We start from the raw sequence: 16,269 nt of genomic DNA, 5'->3' as shown, positions 1-16,269 counted from the left end.
TCCAAAATATACCCTAGAAGCTTGATCGATTTAACAAACAAAAAATAGTTAAATAATAAAACAAAGATTTTTTTTATATATTTTTTTAATTTGCATCAAGTATTTTTGTATTTTTTCATTTTCATTTTTTTGTAATATTTTTACATAATATATTATTTTTCTAAGGTTTTTGTCTGTTTGCAGTTTCGTTATGCATAGTTTTTTGTTTTGTTTTTTTAATAGTAATCATATTAACATATATTCATATTAGAATAATAATCATCAGCAATAATAATAAAAATAAAACAAACAAGAAAAAAAATTAATAATAATAAAATATTGGTACATTATTTATATAATAAATTTAATTAACCTAGTTTTCATTTTATATTTTAGTATTAATCTTTATTATATATTTTTTTCTTTTTATCTCTTCTTTCCTTTCATTTCATTTATAATATGAAAATTTTCTTTTTCTTTTCGTTTATACAAATAAAAAAATTAAGAGAGGATTACAGTAACCAATAAAATAGAAACGCATAGTTAGTAAATAGTTTAATTATTATTATTATTTTAATATTTTTTTATGTATTTAATATTCATAGAAACAAAAAGAGTAACTTCGTTATTGAATTCAGAACAAAAATATACACAGTCATGAAGAAAGTTTTGTTTGTTTGTTTTTTTTTTTTAAAGTATGATAGTTTTGTTTTTAAATTAAATATTTTGTTTTTTTAAAAAAAAGTAAAGAGAATAAAATTACACATATTCCGGTTGCTGCAATTGCTAAATATCTGTTTACGAGCAGTTTACAATTTCAATCCTTTCTTCTTTTATCGATTCACTATTCATATAATAATATATTGGCGTTTGTTTGTTTCTTTTCTGCAGTTAAAAACCTTTAACCGCTTTCTTTGTTTTGCTTTGCTTCTAATTTAATTATATATTTATAAATTGTATTTCAATTTAATACACAAGAGTATTTGCTAATAAAAAAATATTTATTTTTTTTTATTTTATTTATAATTATATTTATATATATATATAGTTTACTTCGAAAATTTTTCTAAATCAACAAAAGCAATAGAAGAGAATAGAGAGAAAAGAAAAACGCGCTAAAGAAAAGAAATTCCATTACTTACAAAAATTAAAAAAATATCATAAGTGTTGTATTAAGCTAAAGTAAAATCGCAATTAAATTATGTTTACAATAAAAATAAAAAAAAGTTTTACGCTTAGGTCGTATTTTGTTTTAATTATTATTAATAATTTAAGAAAAAATCCAAGTCCGTTGTCCGAATGAGTTTATGCAAGAGTTGTCATTTGGTTGTGTGTTGTTTTGGTGAAGGGGAGAAAGTTTATGTTTTTTTTTTGTTTTTGTTTAATTTAAAATTATGTTTATGTCCTCGACATGGTTTTTTGTTTTGTTTTTAATTTTTGGACACAAATAAATTCTTTGTGAGCAAACATCAGGTTTACAAATTTGGTTTTTTATGTTTAAAACGTTGTTTTGGTTTTCTTTTTTCTTTCTTTTAAGTTTTTAGGCACAATTTTTCAGAATTTCATTTTGTTTATGTTTTTTTTTTGTTTTAATAATTATTAATTTTGCTTAAAAATAAATGTGTGTTGCTTATTAAAATTGGAAGAAAAGATGGAAGAATGTGTAAATCTTTGTTCAAAATCATCATTTAGTTGGGATACTAGTCTTGAATAAAATTCCATAGGGGATAAGTTTATGTGGACAAGTGGAGGAGTGAAAAAACAAAAAAATTGCTTATGCTTGTTAAATAAATAAACTTATTAGAAGACATTAACAGTACTATTTTCAAGAAATAATTGAATAAATATTTTACTTCACAATTGTGTGTGGGTTATTTTTAACAACTGAGGTTTTAAATTGTAAGTGCAAAACGTACTACTATCTATTTTTCGGTCAGATCTATAACTTAGATTGTTTATTTAAAGGACTTATGTAAAGGACCTATTCAACACCTTACCAAGATTAAAAATTCTAAGGAAACAAATTGATTTAAATCTTTTCTATCTCCAATTATGTATTAAAAAATGAATGATATTCAACACCAGACTAATTTTAAATACTTCCACTAACCACTTAAGTATTGTTTAAATAGATTCGAAATTGAAATTTTAAAATCTCTTCAAAAAATGTGTTAATTTTTGAAACATTCAATTTTTTTAGGAACAAACAAATGAATTATATACGAGCATGTATGAGTGATCACTTTAAGTTTCCAATTTTTTGATGAAAATACAGAGAACATTTCCTAAATAGGTTTGTTATATGTTTTGAGATCATTTAATGAAACTAACAATTTAACAGAAGGTAATTGGAACAAAAACAAAATATGATGGAATTTCAATTAATATAGGTACGTAAAATATTTCAAAAGCAAAAGATGAATGTTTAATTTATTTACAGACATATTTTACTGAAAATAAATATAAATTGTCGAATTTGAATTAGGAGATACTAGATACATATCTTTCTAGCTCCATAAGATTTGTCAAGGACTTGGAACAATTTTGCTTTTCGCCGACGATACATAAAATAATATTTTGATTTATTATTGAGTTTCTTTAATCACTTCTTATGATAAAAATTAATCAAAGTTAAGTCAAATAATATTTGGTGGTTTTCAAATATGTGTTTTGTTGCCAATTTAAGGATAATTAATTATTTACAAGCTTATGTTCCATTTTACAGAAGATTGGGCTATTATTTAAATAAAAATCCTAGCAAACTATTAAATGAGAACAGATATTTTATGTTCTCATTGAAAGCCTATACATTTTCATTTTCTAGAAAGTATGAAATTCATTTCTATTGTTATAATTTAATTATTTTTGTTTATAAAAGACTGGAGTGAATTTTATTTATGTGAATTAAGGTCCTCAAAGAAATGCACACGCTTTTGGTAATTACGACAAGCGGAAGACATTTCGAACAAGTTTCGAAATTGAATATTCAATCAGAGTTAGTTCAGAGCGTCCTCTATGGGGTCAGAAAAAAATGAACGACTTAATGGAGTTAGGAGCCGTATGGCGATTACTTTGACGCAGGTGGTTCTTCCTCTTTAGGTAGTATTTTGTTCTTTAGGATATAACATTTAAATTCATCAGGTAAAAGTGTGCTTGGAAACACCTTTCAAAACTTATTCAACATGTCCAAGTTCGGCTCAGAGTTAAACAGAAAAAAACCCTATATTGTCACTTGTAGCAAAATGTCGTTCCAAAAACAAATACTTAGTTATTAACTTGACCAATTTTCCGATATATTTGGAATTTCACAGGTAAATCAAAAATAGTATTTTTGAGTTTATTTCGTGTTGAGCACCGTGGAAAATCTAAAATTTCAGATAACCTACAACTGATTCCAACGTCAAATAAGAAGCTATTAAGCAAATGTCACTTATAAGAAAAACTGGGAATGAAATTTATAAATTTTAAGCACTTTTATATGAATTGCACTTTATAAACAAAGAAATTGCACTTTTTAATTCATTTAAGAGCAGTTTTGTCCTTTGTGTTTTTAATATTTAAATTAAGTATGTTAAAAATTTAATAAAACCGATGAAATGACATTAATCTATTTTCAATAATTTGCAAGTTTCGGTCAACTTGAAGAATGTTATATTTTTAAGAAATACCCAAAGCAAAATAAAATTATTTTTCGATGATTTTGAACAAATCTCTTCATGTATATGGTACGTTAGGTTATTTTCTACATAAACAAAATGCTAAAACAAAAATTAAATATACAAAAGAATTAATTTGACTAAAAGGCAAAATCTTAGTATAAACAATATATTATACAAAAAAAAAACGACTGCGTCTGTGCGAATGAGAACAAAATTTACAAAATAACATGTTTCATCTTCTGTTTTTTGGTTTTAGTTTTGAAACAAAATCAAAATTTAATAATTAAATTTTTCCTACTACCAGAAACCACTATTTTTTTACTTTTCATTTTTTCTTCTTTTATTTAATGTAAGTTAGAAAAGAACTGAGTTTTTCTTTTACAATTCATAATGTGTTTGTTTTTATTATATGTATTTTTTATTTTTATTTAATTTTTCTTTTTGTTTATGTTGTATTTAAAAAGGCATATTTTTAAGGGCATATTCTCTATTACATATATTTATATATATTTTTCATATGTTTTTTTTTTGTTTAATAAAAATTTGGGAAAAATTAATTAATTATTATTAACTAAATAATTAATAAAGAAGACGTTTTGTGTTTTCTTTCTTTTTTCTTTTTTGTTTTATGTTTTGTTTTTTGTTTACAATAAAAATAATTGGATGTGCTTGTATCTTTTCTTTTTACATTTAATAAAATGATGAAGGAGGAGTTACTTTTATTTTTATTTTTTTTTTGATTTTTTGTTTAAAGAGAGAAATCCGGAACAGGGATACTTGCTTTTGATTCTTGTTTTCTTTGCTTTACTTAGTTTTTTGTTTTTGTTTTTACAAATATATATATAAATATTAGATTTTGTTTTTTAAAATTTCTGTTGCAGTTTCTTTCGTTTTCTCTCCGTTTCTTGGATGCGATTAGTTAATAGTGTGGTCGGTTAGAATAATAGTGTAAAAGTATTTTGTTTTATTTTGATTCTTTTGTTGTTTTGTTGAATTATTTCAATCATCATCTTCGTCTGATGAGGATGATGAATTGGATTCGGATAGTTGTAGATCATCGTGCAGGACATTTGTGAAGCCACCATTCGCATAACCGCTTGATTGTTGTTGCGATTGTTGTTGTTGCGGTGGTTGTATGGTTGCTTGAAGATTTGGAAGTTGATGTTGCATGGATTGTTGCTGATGCAGGGATTGGGAGTTCTGTTGAGAATAATCTTCATTGCTGTCATCCGAGTCTGAGCCACTATCACTGCCACTTGAGTCGGTATCCGTACTCGTGTCAGACGAGCTCAGGACACCGATTTCCTATAATAAATAAGGCATTGTTTTATTTATGAAGATAAAAGAAGTTCATATTCAACAAGTATTTTTTTACGTAGTTTAAAATGTTTTATATGCACATTATGTAGAAAAATAAATAAATAATATAATAATATCATTAAAATATATTTTATTAGCATATTCGTATAACAATTGTAAATTAAAAAGATTGATCTGGAAAACTTATAAGATAATTTTCCACGACCGAACTAAATGGACGTTTAGTTGAATTTTATCGTGTATTAATTTTTTATATTTGGATTCTCAGCTTTTAACTCCAATTGTCTTATTAACTTTGGAGCCATGATCACACTTAAGGGTGGGAAAGACGGAGTGTGGCAAAGCATTCCACATTGGCGTAGTGCGGTTAAGGAACGAATCTCTGTACTTGACAGTACGACGGATTTTGGTCTCGAAGGTATATTGATGAGCATTCCTAAAAGCGCGTCGAACTGTTTAAGGGCAGGAATGCAACTGGCTATTTCTCTAGAGCATAAATCGTTAAAATAACGGTAAAAGAGGGTGAGACAAGAAACATTTCGACGATGTTCAAGCGACGTAAATGATCTTATGATGGTTATATCACCAATAAATCTAAATGCAAGAGGCTTAAGTAAGTTGCAGGAGAACCAGCCCAGATATTATTGAGATGGTCAGTCTCCTCGATGCAAGTGCCATTTATGGATAATGGCAAGGGAGGTATATCTCGTTTTAAAGATACAAGACAATATTAAATTCCGCTCGGTTTTGTTATCGTACAATGCTGTTTAAGTCGCAATTTAATGAGCTTCTTATTTTTTGTCGTTGCATTTCCACATCCGAAGAAGAGGGATGTGAATCTGAAAACCAATATGAAAAGCTAAGAATACTATCGTCTTCGAAACAATGTTTTGGATTAGATGTTGCAGACAGATCATTAATAAAAATGAGAAAGAGTGTTGGAGATAGAATAGAGCCCTGGGGCACACCAGCATTTATTTTGTGGTTTTCAGACTTGAATCAATCCAATACAACTTGAATTGAACGTTTCGAAAGGTAATTACTAATCCAATTCATGAAAACCGAAAGCACGCATATTCGATAAGAGAGCCTGATGCCAAACTCTATCAAATGCTTTTATAATATCAAATGCAATAATCTTACTTTCTCCAAAGCGATGTAAAGATTTGCTTCACTGTTCGGTGAAATGAACCATGAGATCACCTATTGCTATGCAAACCGTATTGGCGGTCATTAAGAAGCTTTCGATTTTCGAGATATGTTTTGAGCTAATAATTAAGCAGCGTTTAAATGACATTGAAAAGAAAGGACGTAAGTGCAATCGGTCAGTAATTAGGGGGTGAGGATAATTCGCATTTTTGGGGAATAGGCTGGACAAATGCGGTTTTCCATCCGCTCGGAACACGACCTGAGTAGGACAGATGAAAAAGCTAACGCAGTGGTTTTGCCAACGTTGAAGAACACCACTTCAGAACAATAGAGGGAATACCATCCAGACCAGCGGATTTATATATGTTAAGATCTTTTAGGACCCTCGCCACTTTACGAGTGCGAGTTGGATTTGAGTCAAAAAGTTGATTGAAGTTAAAGGTTTACAAAAGTCGTATGCCGCAATACCAATTAATTATTTTTGCAAAAGGAGAGTAGGCTTTCATAGATGTGTTTTGTTTTTATTGTGTACCCTTTTAATGGAAATCGTAATACTATGAAAATTTTATCTGAACTTAGTTTTATTTTTTTAATTCTTAGAAGTCTGAGAGGTCTAGGTGACCCAATGTTTATAACGCACTATCGTACCAATTACAAAAGGAGTTAGTTTTGTATCAAATTTATTATTTAATAATTAAGTGTAACAACTTTTAGTTTGAAAAATATTTTATAATTTGTAAATAAGGCTTTAAGTGATCTATATGCAGGAATAATATTAATTGTCCTTAAATTACACTGGTCAACAAGGTTTTGCATTTGGTACACAATTTTTACTTTTCCTATGGTTTTAATCGGAATTTGATTCGACTATCAATCTATCGCATCAGGTTTTTGAGATATAACCTAAGATATAATAAATAAGAACCAAAAACGAACGCTTCAAAGCTATGTTGTTTTTATTTTCAATTCTTCAGAATCTTATTTACTTTTCAAAAAATCCTGATTCGTTTTTAGGATTTACCTGTCGAACATAAATTTTAAGGGATTTTTGTTGAAACAGTTTTAACATAGAAATGCGTAGTGGCATAAAAGTGATGATGTTCAAATAAGGTTTTTGAAATTGTATATGAAAGCATAACATTCAAGATTATTCAAATTTTTAAGTCAACTGATAACTTATGGAATTTCTGAAAACTAACTGAGATATAAAAATTATTAAATCTGTATTTCAAAGATATAGATGTGTATCGGACCAAATCATTATCAATTTTTCGTTAAAAACTATGTTGGTTCTAACCCTAGGCTTAAAAATACCTAATTATGTTTTTTTTCTTCTTACATTTTTAAAGATATAACAAGGTTGTATTTCAATTCAGAAAAACAAATCCTTTAGAAAATTATTGTTTGGTTTGTGTAGCAGAAAAAAGCTGTTGTTGACCAGTGTTATTACAATTCAAACTAAAAAAGAAACAACTTCTTTTTCAAAAGCTCCAATAAGCAGCTTCAAATAATAAAAAATGTCAAATTCTTAGAACACTAAAACGGAGCATCAAAAAACTGGTTGATGGAATAAAAAGGAAACATATGGAAAAAATTATGTTTTCTTTTGTTTTTAAAATAACAAAATTAAAAAAAGGTTTGAACGACTTTTTAAGACAATCGAAATTTTGACCAAAAATGATGATATTGCTTCTTCTTGGCAATACTCTTGGTTTTAACAAAAAGATTTTTGGTTGAGGTATTCCAATGGCATCGTAAAACAAACAATGAAGACCAGAAGAAAACTTAGGCTGATAGCTTTTTTGTAAATGCTTTCATAAAATCTACTATTTATAATTTTACATTGCACTCAATAACTACTACACATAAATAAATAAAAGAAAACTTAGACATTTCAAAATTGAATATCAATCTCTCAGTTTCGCATATTTTTAAATTTATGCAAACAATTATGCATTCCAGTTTCCTGTATTAATGTTTTTAGCCTAGAAAGAACTTTAAGATTTGTTTTTACTTTTAATTAAAAGACATTGAGTCTATCGAATGATCATTTATAAATAACGTATAATTGCAACACAAACTAGTGACCTCCACATTAAATTATAAAAGCTAATTGATATCTAGTCTCTTAATTATTGATTGCATTCTTACGAAGTAGATACATTTAGTTCAATTTTAACTTGTTTGCAGAGCCTTAACGCAAACCGCTATAACTATTTAAAAAATGTCAACTATTCAAATTTTTGGAAATAATTTAAATCATTGCAGGAAAATAGTAAATAAAAAGTGAATAATATTATTTTCAAAAAAAAAAATTGTTGAGTAATATAATGTTTACCTGCTCAAGCGCCGCCGCAGAACTAGCTAACATTTGTGTTGCCGTCTGCTCTACACCTATACTACTGCTACTACTACTCGGCCTGCAATTATTGCTGCTGCCGCCAATGCCGCTCATGCCAATTACATTGGAATTATTACTGCTAGAATTATTATGGTACATTCGGTTATTTTGATTATTATGATATTGCTGTTGGGATGGGCTCGGCTGTTGCATTTGCTGCTGTTGCTGTTGTTGGTGCTGCAGTTGTTGATGCCATTGCTGTTGTTGTGATTGCTGTTGTTGTTGCTGCTGGTGTCGTTGATTATGGTGCTTCTGTTGTTGTTGTTGAGGCGGTTGGTGATTGTAGTGTGATTTCGGTTGTTTTTGTTGCGACTGCTGCTGATGCTGGGGCATATGGAAGTCACCTGAATTATTGTGGCTAGACGCTGACGATGAGGATGACAAATTTGCAATGGAGCTCGCACTTCCAGCTCCACTACTTCCGCCGCTACCAGCGCCTTGGAACATTGCACCCGCATCATCATCGTCAATTATCATTGGAATGCTTGGTAGTGTTGCTTGAGCGTTATTAGCATTCCATCTTTAAATAATTAAAAAAAAAAACAAAGCAGAACATTATAATCTTGAACTTAGGCAATGAAAAAAAAAAACAATCAAAAAAATAAGAAATATCTTAATAACTTACGCTGGAGCTGATTGTGGACTTTTATGGACTGGGGCTGTCGATGGCGATGAACCTTGTGGCTGTTGCTGTTGTTGCTGCATTGGTGAATTGCGCGGTACAAAGCAAACTGAAAACAAAATCAATTCAAAATTAGCATAAAAATATAAAACTACTCAATAAGTTCAAACAACAATAATTTTTAGTGTCTACAAATTAGTAGGTCATAAATAACATGTTAAAATTGAAGAAGGAATGTATGTACATGTAAAGGATCTAAGAATTTAAATTTGAAACGTAAAGTTAACAAATTGGACGCATGTACTGACGTAATTGAATATATTATTACATTTATTAATATTCAAGAATAGTTTCTTCAGCATAAACATGATGGAAATGGCCTCAAATACTCGTAACTTAGAAGCTAGAAATGTTGGTTGATTTTAAGTTTAGGGCCCAACTTGGGCAAGTTGAAATTATTAAGTTTTTAAGATATAGTGTGAGCATTAGAAAAGGGAGAGGGGGTTTCAAAGGGGATAGCGATGCATATTGGTTTTGAATTCCTGAATATTGCAATGAATATGAAAAAGATAAAGGTTGATAAAACATTCCACATTCGCTTATTTAGGTTAAAGAACAAATATCTGTACTTTACACGACCGAATTTGGACTCGAGGCTTTGCTGGTGATTATTCCCGAGGAGTATTATGGTTGAATTTTTGGAAGGGAGGAATGAAACTGGATATTTTTTAAGAGCGTATTCTGTTGAAATAGCAGTTAAAAAAAGGTGAGACAAGCAAAAAGCGACGTACACTACATCAAAAAAATAATGAAAATAAATGGGTTTCCCTTACACTATGAGCTTCCTTCCACAAATCTAAGCTTATTAACTTTATTTGATAAAATTATAATGTACAGCTGTGTTCAAAATAATAGGAGTGCTTTTACAAACTTTGCTCAAGTGTTTTTTTTACCATGTGTATACTGGTAATCAGCCCATTTCTCTACCGGTAAGTATAACGGGACATTAAAGATGATAAAACAATAAACTATTTTGCAATTCATAACCGTTTACATTTGTAACCAGAGAGCAAATGATCTTTACTCTCAATCAGGCTATTCAAAATAATAGGAGTGTGAGTTATATTGTACGTAAAAAAAAATCAAAAATTAAAACCAAAATAAACAGTAAGTATAACTTAATTAAAATAGGAATATTAAACAATTGGAATACCGAATATCTAAACAAGTTTGGTTATTTATTGTGCCGAGGAAAGCTCTGCACCGACGAAAAACGAGAAATCATAAAAAAGTTGCGAATTGAAGGAAAAACGTATAAGGATATAAAGTTCATGTTGGGGTGCTCTGACCAAATGATCGCCAATACTGTAAAATATGAAAAAAAAAGTCGAAACCCGGGGACGGAAACGAGAAACGAGTGAAAATGACGATCGTCGTATTGTTCACTACAGCCGAAAGGATCCTTTTGCGTCCTCTAAGATGATCTAGGGCTGGCAGTAAGTAGCGTAACAATAAGAAGGCGATTGTTGGAACACAATCTTTCCGCTCGCAGTCCACAAAAAGTGCCGATGCTTACAAAAAAACATATAGCCGCTCGTTTGAAATTTGCAAGAAGCCATGCTAATTGGCCTCCAGAGGAATGGCGAAACATTTTGTGGACTGACGAGACCAAAACTGTTTTATTCGGTGGAACTGGCGCTACGCAATACGTCCAGAAAACTCTGAGTTTAAGCCTCGGTACACCATTAAAACGGTAAAACATGGAGGTGCTAAAGTGATGGCATAGGGCAGTTTCTCATATGCTGGTGTTGGCCCCATACATCAAATCATTGGCACGATGGACCAGCGCGTTTATGTGGATATAATGTCCAGTGTGATGCTGCCTTATGCGAGTTGGAATATGCCGGTTAAATGGGTATTTCAACAAGACAACGACCCGAAACACACCAGTAAGTCTGCCAAGGAATGGTTTCGGGTCAATGGGGTTGAGGTCATGGACTGGCCAGCTCATTCACCTGACCTCAATCCCATAGAAAATGTATGGGCAGATGTGAAAAAGGGTGTTTCTCGACGAAGACCCTTGAATTGGAGGCAGTTGTGGGACGCAGTCGATTAAACATGGAACCAAATTTCAATTGAGCGTTGTCAGGCCCTTGTGAACTCTATGCCACGCAGATGTGCAGCAATTATAAAAAACAAAAGATTTTCCACAAAATACTGACAACAAAATCTTAATACTGAATATTTTTTTTAGTTTTTATACTTTATTTTGTTTACTCCTATTATTTTGAACAATTCGTTGTGGCTCTATTTTGATAAAATTTATGTTTTTATTACCTTATTTGTTTAAAACAAAGTAGTCTTTAAGCATAATAATAAAAGACTGGATTACCTATTTTGTACAAAAGAAAAAATTAATTTAAAAAAATTATACAACTTTTGAGTCACGATTTAATCTAAAAAGAACAGGCACTCCTATTTTTTTTGAATACAACTGTATAATAGGATTCAACAAAACTGCAACAAAATGTTCAAGCTTAGCCTCATGGTTTTTTTTACCGTTAGTAGAATTTTGCCAGGAATGCCAAAAAATTGCTCGTACATGAAACAAATGTTCGTACACTGCTCTCTTCTCAATCAAAATGGAAAGTACGGTTCTTTTTGAAATGTACATAAATTGTATACTGCAATGATATTAAGAGATATAGGCTCAGTGTGCCGTGGGTATTGATCTTTTCAATTGGTTTTTTTTTTTAATTTTGCGAAGTTTATTTTGAAAATGGAGGCTTCTCATAAAAAAGTACTTTTTGAAGGAACAATACTGATTTTTAAACTGCTAAACGACGAAAAAACCTTTGGATATCCTCAACTATAGGTAGACCACGGTCTACAGTTCAATATGTATTAAACAATTATTTGAAAAAATAAAAGCTTTGAAGGGCCCCCAGGAAGATTTCGAAAAAAAAACTAGACGCTCATATGGAACAAAAAATTGCAAGAATGGTAAAGGCTGATCAAGTTAAGTGCTCTTAAAATAGCTGCTGACATTCAGGAAATGATGGAATATCGCTTAACCCTCAAACTGTTCGGAAATTTCTGCATTCAAAGCGATATAATAGTCGCACGGTATAAAAAACCCTATATCTCAAAAGCAAACGTTTCAAAACGCTTGAACTATGCGAATGAATACGTTTCGAAACCAGATGATTTTTGGAAGAATGTGTTATTCTTTGACGAGAGAAAGTTTAATGTCTTAGGGTCGGAAGGTCGTAGCTTTGTGTGGAGGAAACCAAACACAGCATTAGATGTGAAGAATTTGCAATCAACGGTGAAAAATGGAGGCGGAAATGACATGGGGTCCAATGGTGTGGGAAATTTAGTTTTTATAGAAACAACAATGGATAAAAACAAATATTTACAAATTTTAAAAGAAAATTTGAAAGCCAGCGCAATGACAATGATCCTTAACATTCATCAAGGATAGTAAAGGAGTGGCTTCTCTGTAATACTCAATCGCAATTGCCTCATCCTCCCCAATCCCAGACCTTAATCCCATTGAGCATCTTTTGGATTATTTAGGAAGAAAGGTCCGAGAATCAAAAATAAGTAATAAAAACCAGCTAAAAGCTGTTATATTGGAAGAATGGAACAAAATTTCACCGAACGTCACTTCAAAACTAGTTCTCTCTATGAAGAATCACCTTCAGGATGTTATAAAAGCAAAAGGTTATCACACTCGCTACTAAAACAAAAATTACATACATATAAATAATTAAGTTTTTTATCAATGTACGTGCAATTTTTTGACCTTTGATTCCCTACTTTGCCTTATTTGTTGCATTTTTTTTTTCTTCATAAAGTCTGTACTGATTTATTTTGTTTTGTTTTTAATCCTCATATAATAAACAATACCAAAATTGAAAAAAGAATGGTTGAAAATCTGTTTTTCTTTAAATATCTTAGCTAGTATGTTAAAGAATCACCTGTAAGAACAATTTTTTGATATAATGTAAATCATTCGTGGATTATATAATCAACAATCGATTTGAATACTGTACGTTCAATACTTTAAAAAAAACTTAAGAGCATTAGCTTTAGACAAAGGAATAATACTCAAGCTCTGAACGTTTAAGGTCTTATAGATGAAACCGAGATAAGAGGGGGAAAAAAACTTCTCGCATTACTTTAGGCACCCAAAAGATTTAGCGGCAATTTTGGCGATATCGCGCTTGTGATCCTTCTAAAAGAGGTGATTGCAGGTAACGAGAAGAAGAAGGCTTTCAGTCTCCTTGAACAGTGGCTCAGGTGGTAAATCCTTGTTTAATAACAGCATTGAGTTTTCAAAGCATTAAATTCTACTCGATCTTAGATTCCCTATTTAAGAAAACTGTCGTCAGAATTTAATGAGATTGACATATATTGCCGTTGAATATCCACATTCGAAGAGGAGTTTTGTGAATCTTAAAACGAATATGAATAGCTGTGGGCACCAACGTCAGCGAAGCAGCTAAGTGAATACGAAGTTTTAGAAAGGAGATCATCAGAGCTCTGGAACATACCAGCATTTATGTTCAGATTTAAACACATCTAATACTACTACGAGGGGAGTTCAATATATTCTCGGTATCGATATGAAGGAAAATGCGAATTCAATTTAAATTGTTTTTATTTTTCAATATAATCTCCCCTAACATCAATGCATTTGTTACATCTTGAGATAAGCTTTTTTAAACCCTCAAAAAAATAAGTTTCCTCTTTCCCTGCAAAATACCCATTAATTGCCGACTTGAGTTCTTCATCATCCGAAAATCTTTTTCCACGAAGGGGTTTTTCAAATCCGGAAACTGGAAGTAATCACTAGGGGCAAGGTCTGGACTATAGGGTGGATGTTGAATTTCTTCAAAACCACAATCTCGCACAGCAGCCTTGGAAACTCGCGCCGTGTGAACAGGAGCGTTGTCATGAAGAAGCAACACACCCGCTGCGAGTTTACCCCGTCTTTTCTTTTTAATTTCCTCCCGCAAATTATGCAAAGTGGAAGCGTAGGATTTGGCGTTGATGGTTTTACCTTTTTTTTGTACTCAATGAGTAAGATTCCCTTTGAGTCCCAAAAAACTGTGCCCATGAGCTTCCCGGCAGACGGAGTGACATGGACTTCTTCGGGGGGTCTGTTCCTTTTTAATGCCAATGCATGGACTCGTACTTGAATAGAACGGTCCAAAGAAGGAGGAGCGCATCAAAACCAAAGGCACGCATTTTCGATAAGGGGTCTGATGCCATCTAAAATATCACAATTTAAACTAATTTTCTTCATTTTGAACTTCATACCAGGTCACACAATTCTTGTGTTTTTTTTAATGATTAACAGGCACTCAAGGGGTTATTAATACCCTTAACATGTTTAAAATTTAAAAAAAGTGCGAGTTTACGAAAATAGGGAAGGATAGCACATTGGTCTTAACGTTCTCAATATCAAAATGATAAGGAAAAACAGAGCTGGGTAAAGCATTTAACATTCTCGATGTGCGAAACTCTATACTTGACAGTACGTCCGAAATTGAGCTCAAGGGTTAACTGATGTGCATTCCTAGAAGTACGAGTATTACGGCTGAATTGTTTGAGGGGGGAATGCAACTGGCTAATTCGACAGAACACTGTTGATAAAAATATCGGTAGGACAACGAAAGGCATGAAAAATTGGGCCTGTGTTCGAGTGACGTGATTGTTTCGGTTATAATTCTATCGCCTTTATGCGAGTTATATTCAAGTTTTGGATTGGAGACAAAAATGTTAACAAAACAATATAAACTTACTTATATTGTTCTTTCGACTGCCGGTAGAAACTTTTGTTTTCGAGGATACTCTCATTGTGCTATTTTCTAATTTTGGAGCTGGTCCAACAGTTTTGCTTGCCACTTCAGTCCTATTAAAATATATAAAGATACAATTTTTTTTATTTTAAATATTGTACACAAAAATTAATGAATTTAATAACTTACCGCGTTTTCTTAACCTGTATATTGTGATTTAATTTCTCTAATGTCATATCACCTGTCTTTTTATCGAATATAATTAAGCATTCTTTTGTATATTTTTTGTGATTTCCCTTATAAACTGTATGAGGCACACCGGAACTTTCTGTAAAATTAAAAAATAGAAAATATGTTAACAATGATGATTAATTTTGTTTTAAATAAAAACAAAATAAATTAGAAAAAATGGGTTATCATATCACAATTCAAATAAAATAATTAACTCAGTTTCTGAGTTTCTTCAATTTTGTTTTGAATACTTATCCAAGTGTTTTGGGGCCCCGACATTAATTTACAACATTTGGATAGTTGGAAAGTATTATTATTATTTATTGGAACTCTTTAAACAAGTGGAAGCTTAAAACTACAATTACTGTTAATAATAGAGGGCTCATATTATGCACCCATATTCTAGTATTGGCCTTAAAAATGATAAATAAAGAAGTTTACGAGTTTACGAAGAACATACGAGTCACGGAAGTAATGTTAAAAATGTCATATAAGTCAAAGTATCTCCTTGGCTTTTTTAATAATAATAAATTAAATAATTTCAAGTCAATAGAAATATTTAGATAAGAGTAAACAGAGAGTTTAGTCAAGCAAGAAGGGAAGTCTTATTCATAATAATTGAAAGGCAGTTAAGTGTAAGACACATTGACTAAAATTTGTCTATGTAAAGCGTTAAGCAAAAACTTATTTATGTGACTACACTGTTCGCAAAAAGTATTTAGATTATCTGTCTTCAATAGAAAATAAATAGAAGAGGTCCTTATTGGCTTCCGTAGGGTACACCAGAATTGGTGTGAAATTTTGATATCTCCACATTATTAAATATGACGCTATACGATTATATAAGTACAAGGAAACCTACATAATACATTTACCTAGGTCCTTCGGTTAGATAGTGTCAATAATTTATCAAAGGCCTTACTAAAGTAACTAAGTAAACTTGATTTCGTTCTTCAAACGAAAAGAGGTTAAATGAAAAAGGTTGGTATTCGTTGACTTCTTTTAAACAAAGCTATATTGATTATGGATTTCCAAATAACTTTACAAATAATGGACTTAAATAGCAAATAGGAATAACGGAGAGTTGTGCAATAGGGC

The 16,269-nt window shown here is 30.9% G+C and overlaps 1 protein-coding gene across 1 annotated transcript in view; it reads right to left on the bottom strand.

The window, feature by feature from the left end:
• Positions 1-522: 522 nt before the first annotated feature.
• Positions 523-16,269, bottom strand: part of LOC129947774 (ell-associated factor Eaf) — a 97,472-nt gene continuing 81,725 nt past the window's right edge. The window contains exons 3-7 of the mRNA XM_056058503.1: positions 15,130-15,268; positions 14,944-15,053; positions 9,134-9,239; positions 8,446-9,028; positions 523-4,943 (exon numbers count right to left, since the gene is read on the bottom strand). Coding sequence (XP_055914478.1) covers positions 4,638-4,943; positions 8,446-9,028; positions 9,134-9,239; positions 14,944-15,053; positions 15,130-15,268 — 1,244 coding nt within the window. The 3' untranslated portion in view covers positions 523-4,637. The remainder of the gene's footprint in view (positions 4,944-8,445; positions 9,029-9,133; positions 9,240-14,943; positions 15,054-15,129; positions 15,269-16,269) is intronic.

This window comes from Eupeodes corollae, chromosome 1 (assembly GCF_945859685.1).
Source record: "Eupeodes corollae chromosome 1, idEupCoro1.1, whole genome shotgun sequence".
Taxonomy (NCBI): Eukaryota; Metazoa; Arthropoda; class Insecta; order Diptera; family Syrphidae; genus Eupeodes; species Eupeodes corollae.
Note: the sequence above shows the minus strand (reverse complement) of the source record. Positions and strands in the feature narration are given on the sequence as shown.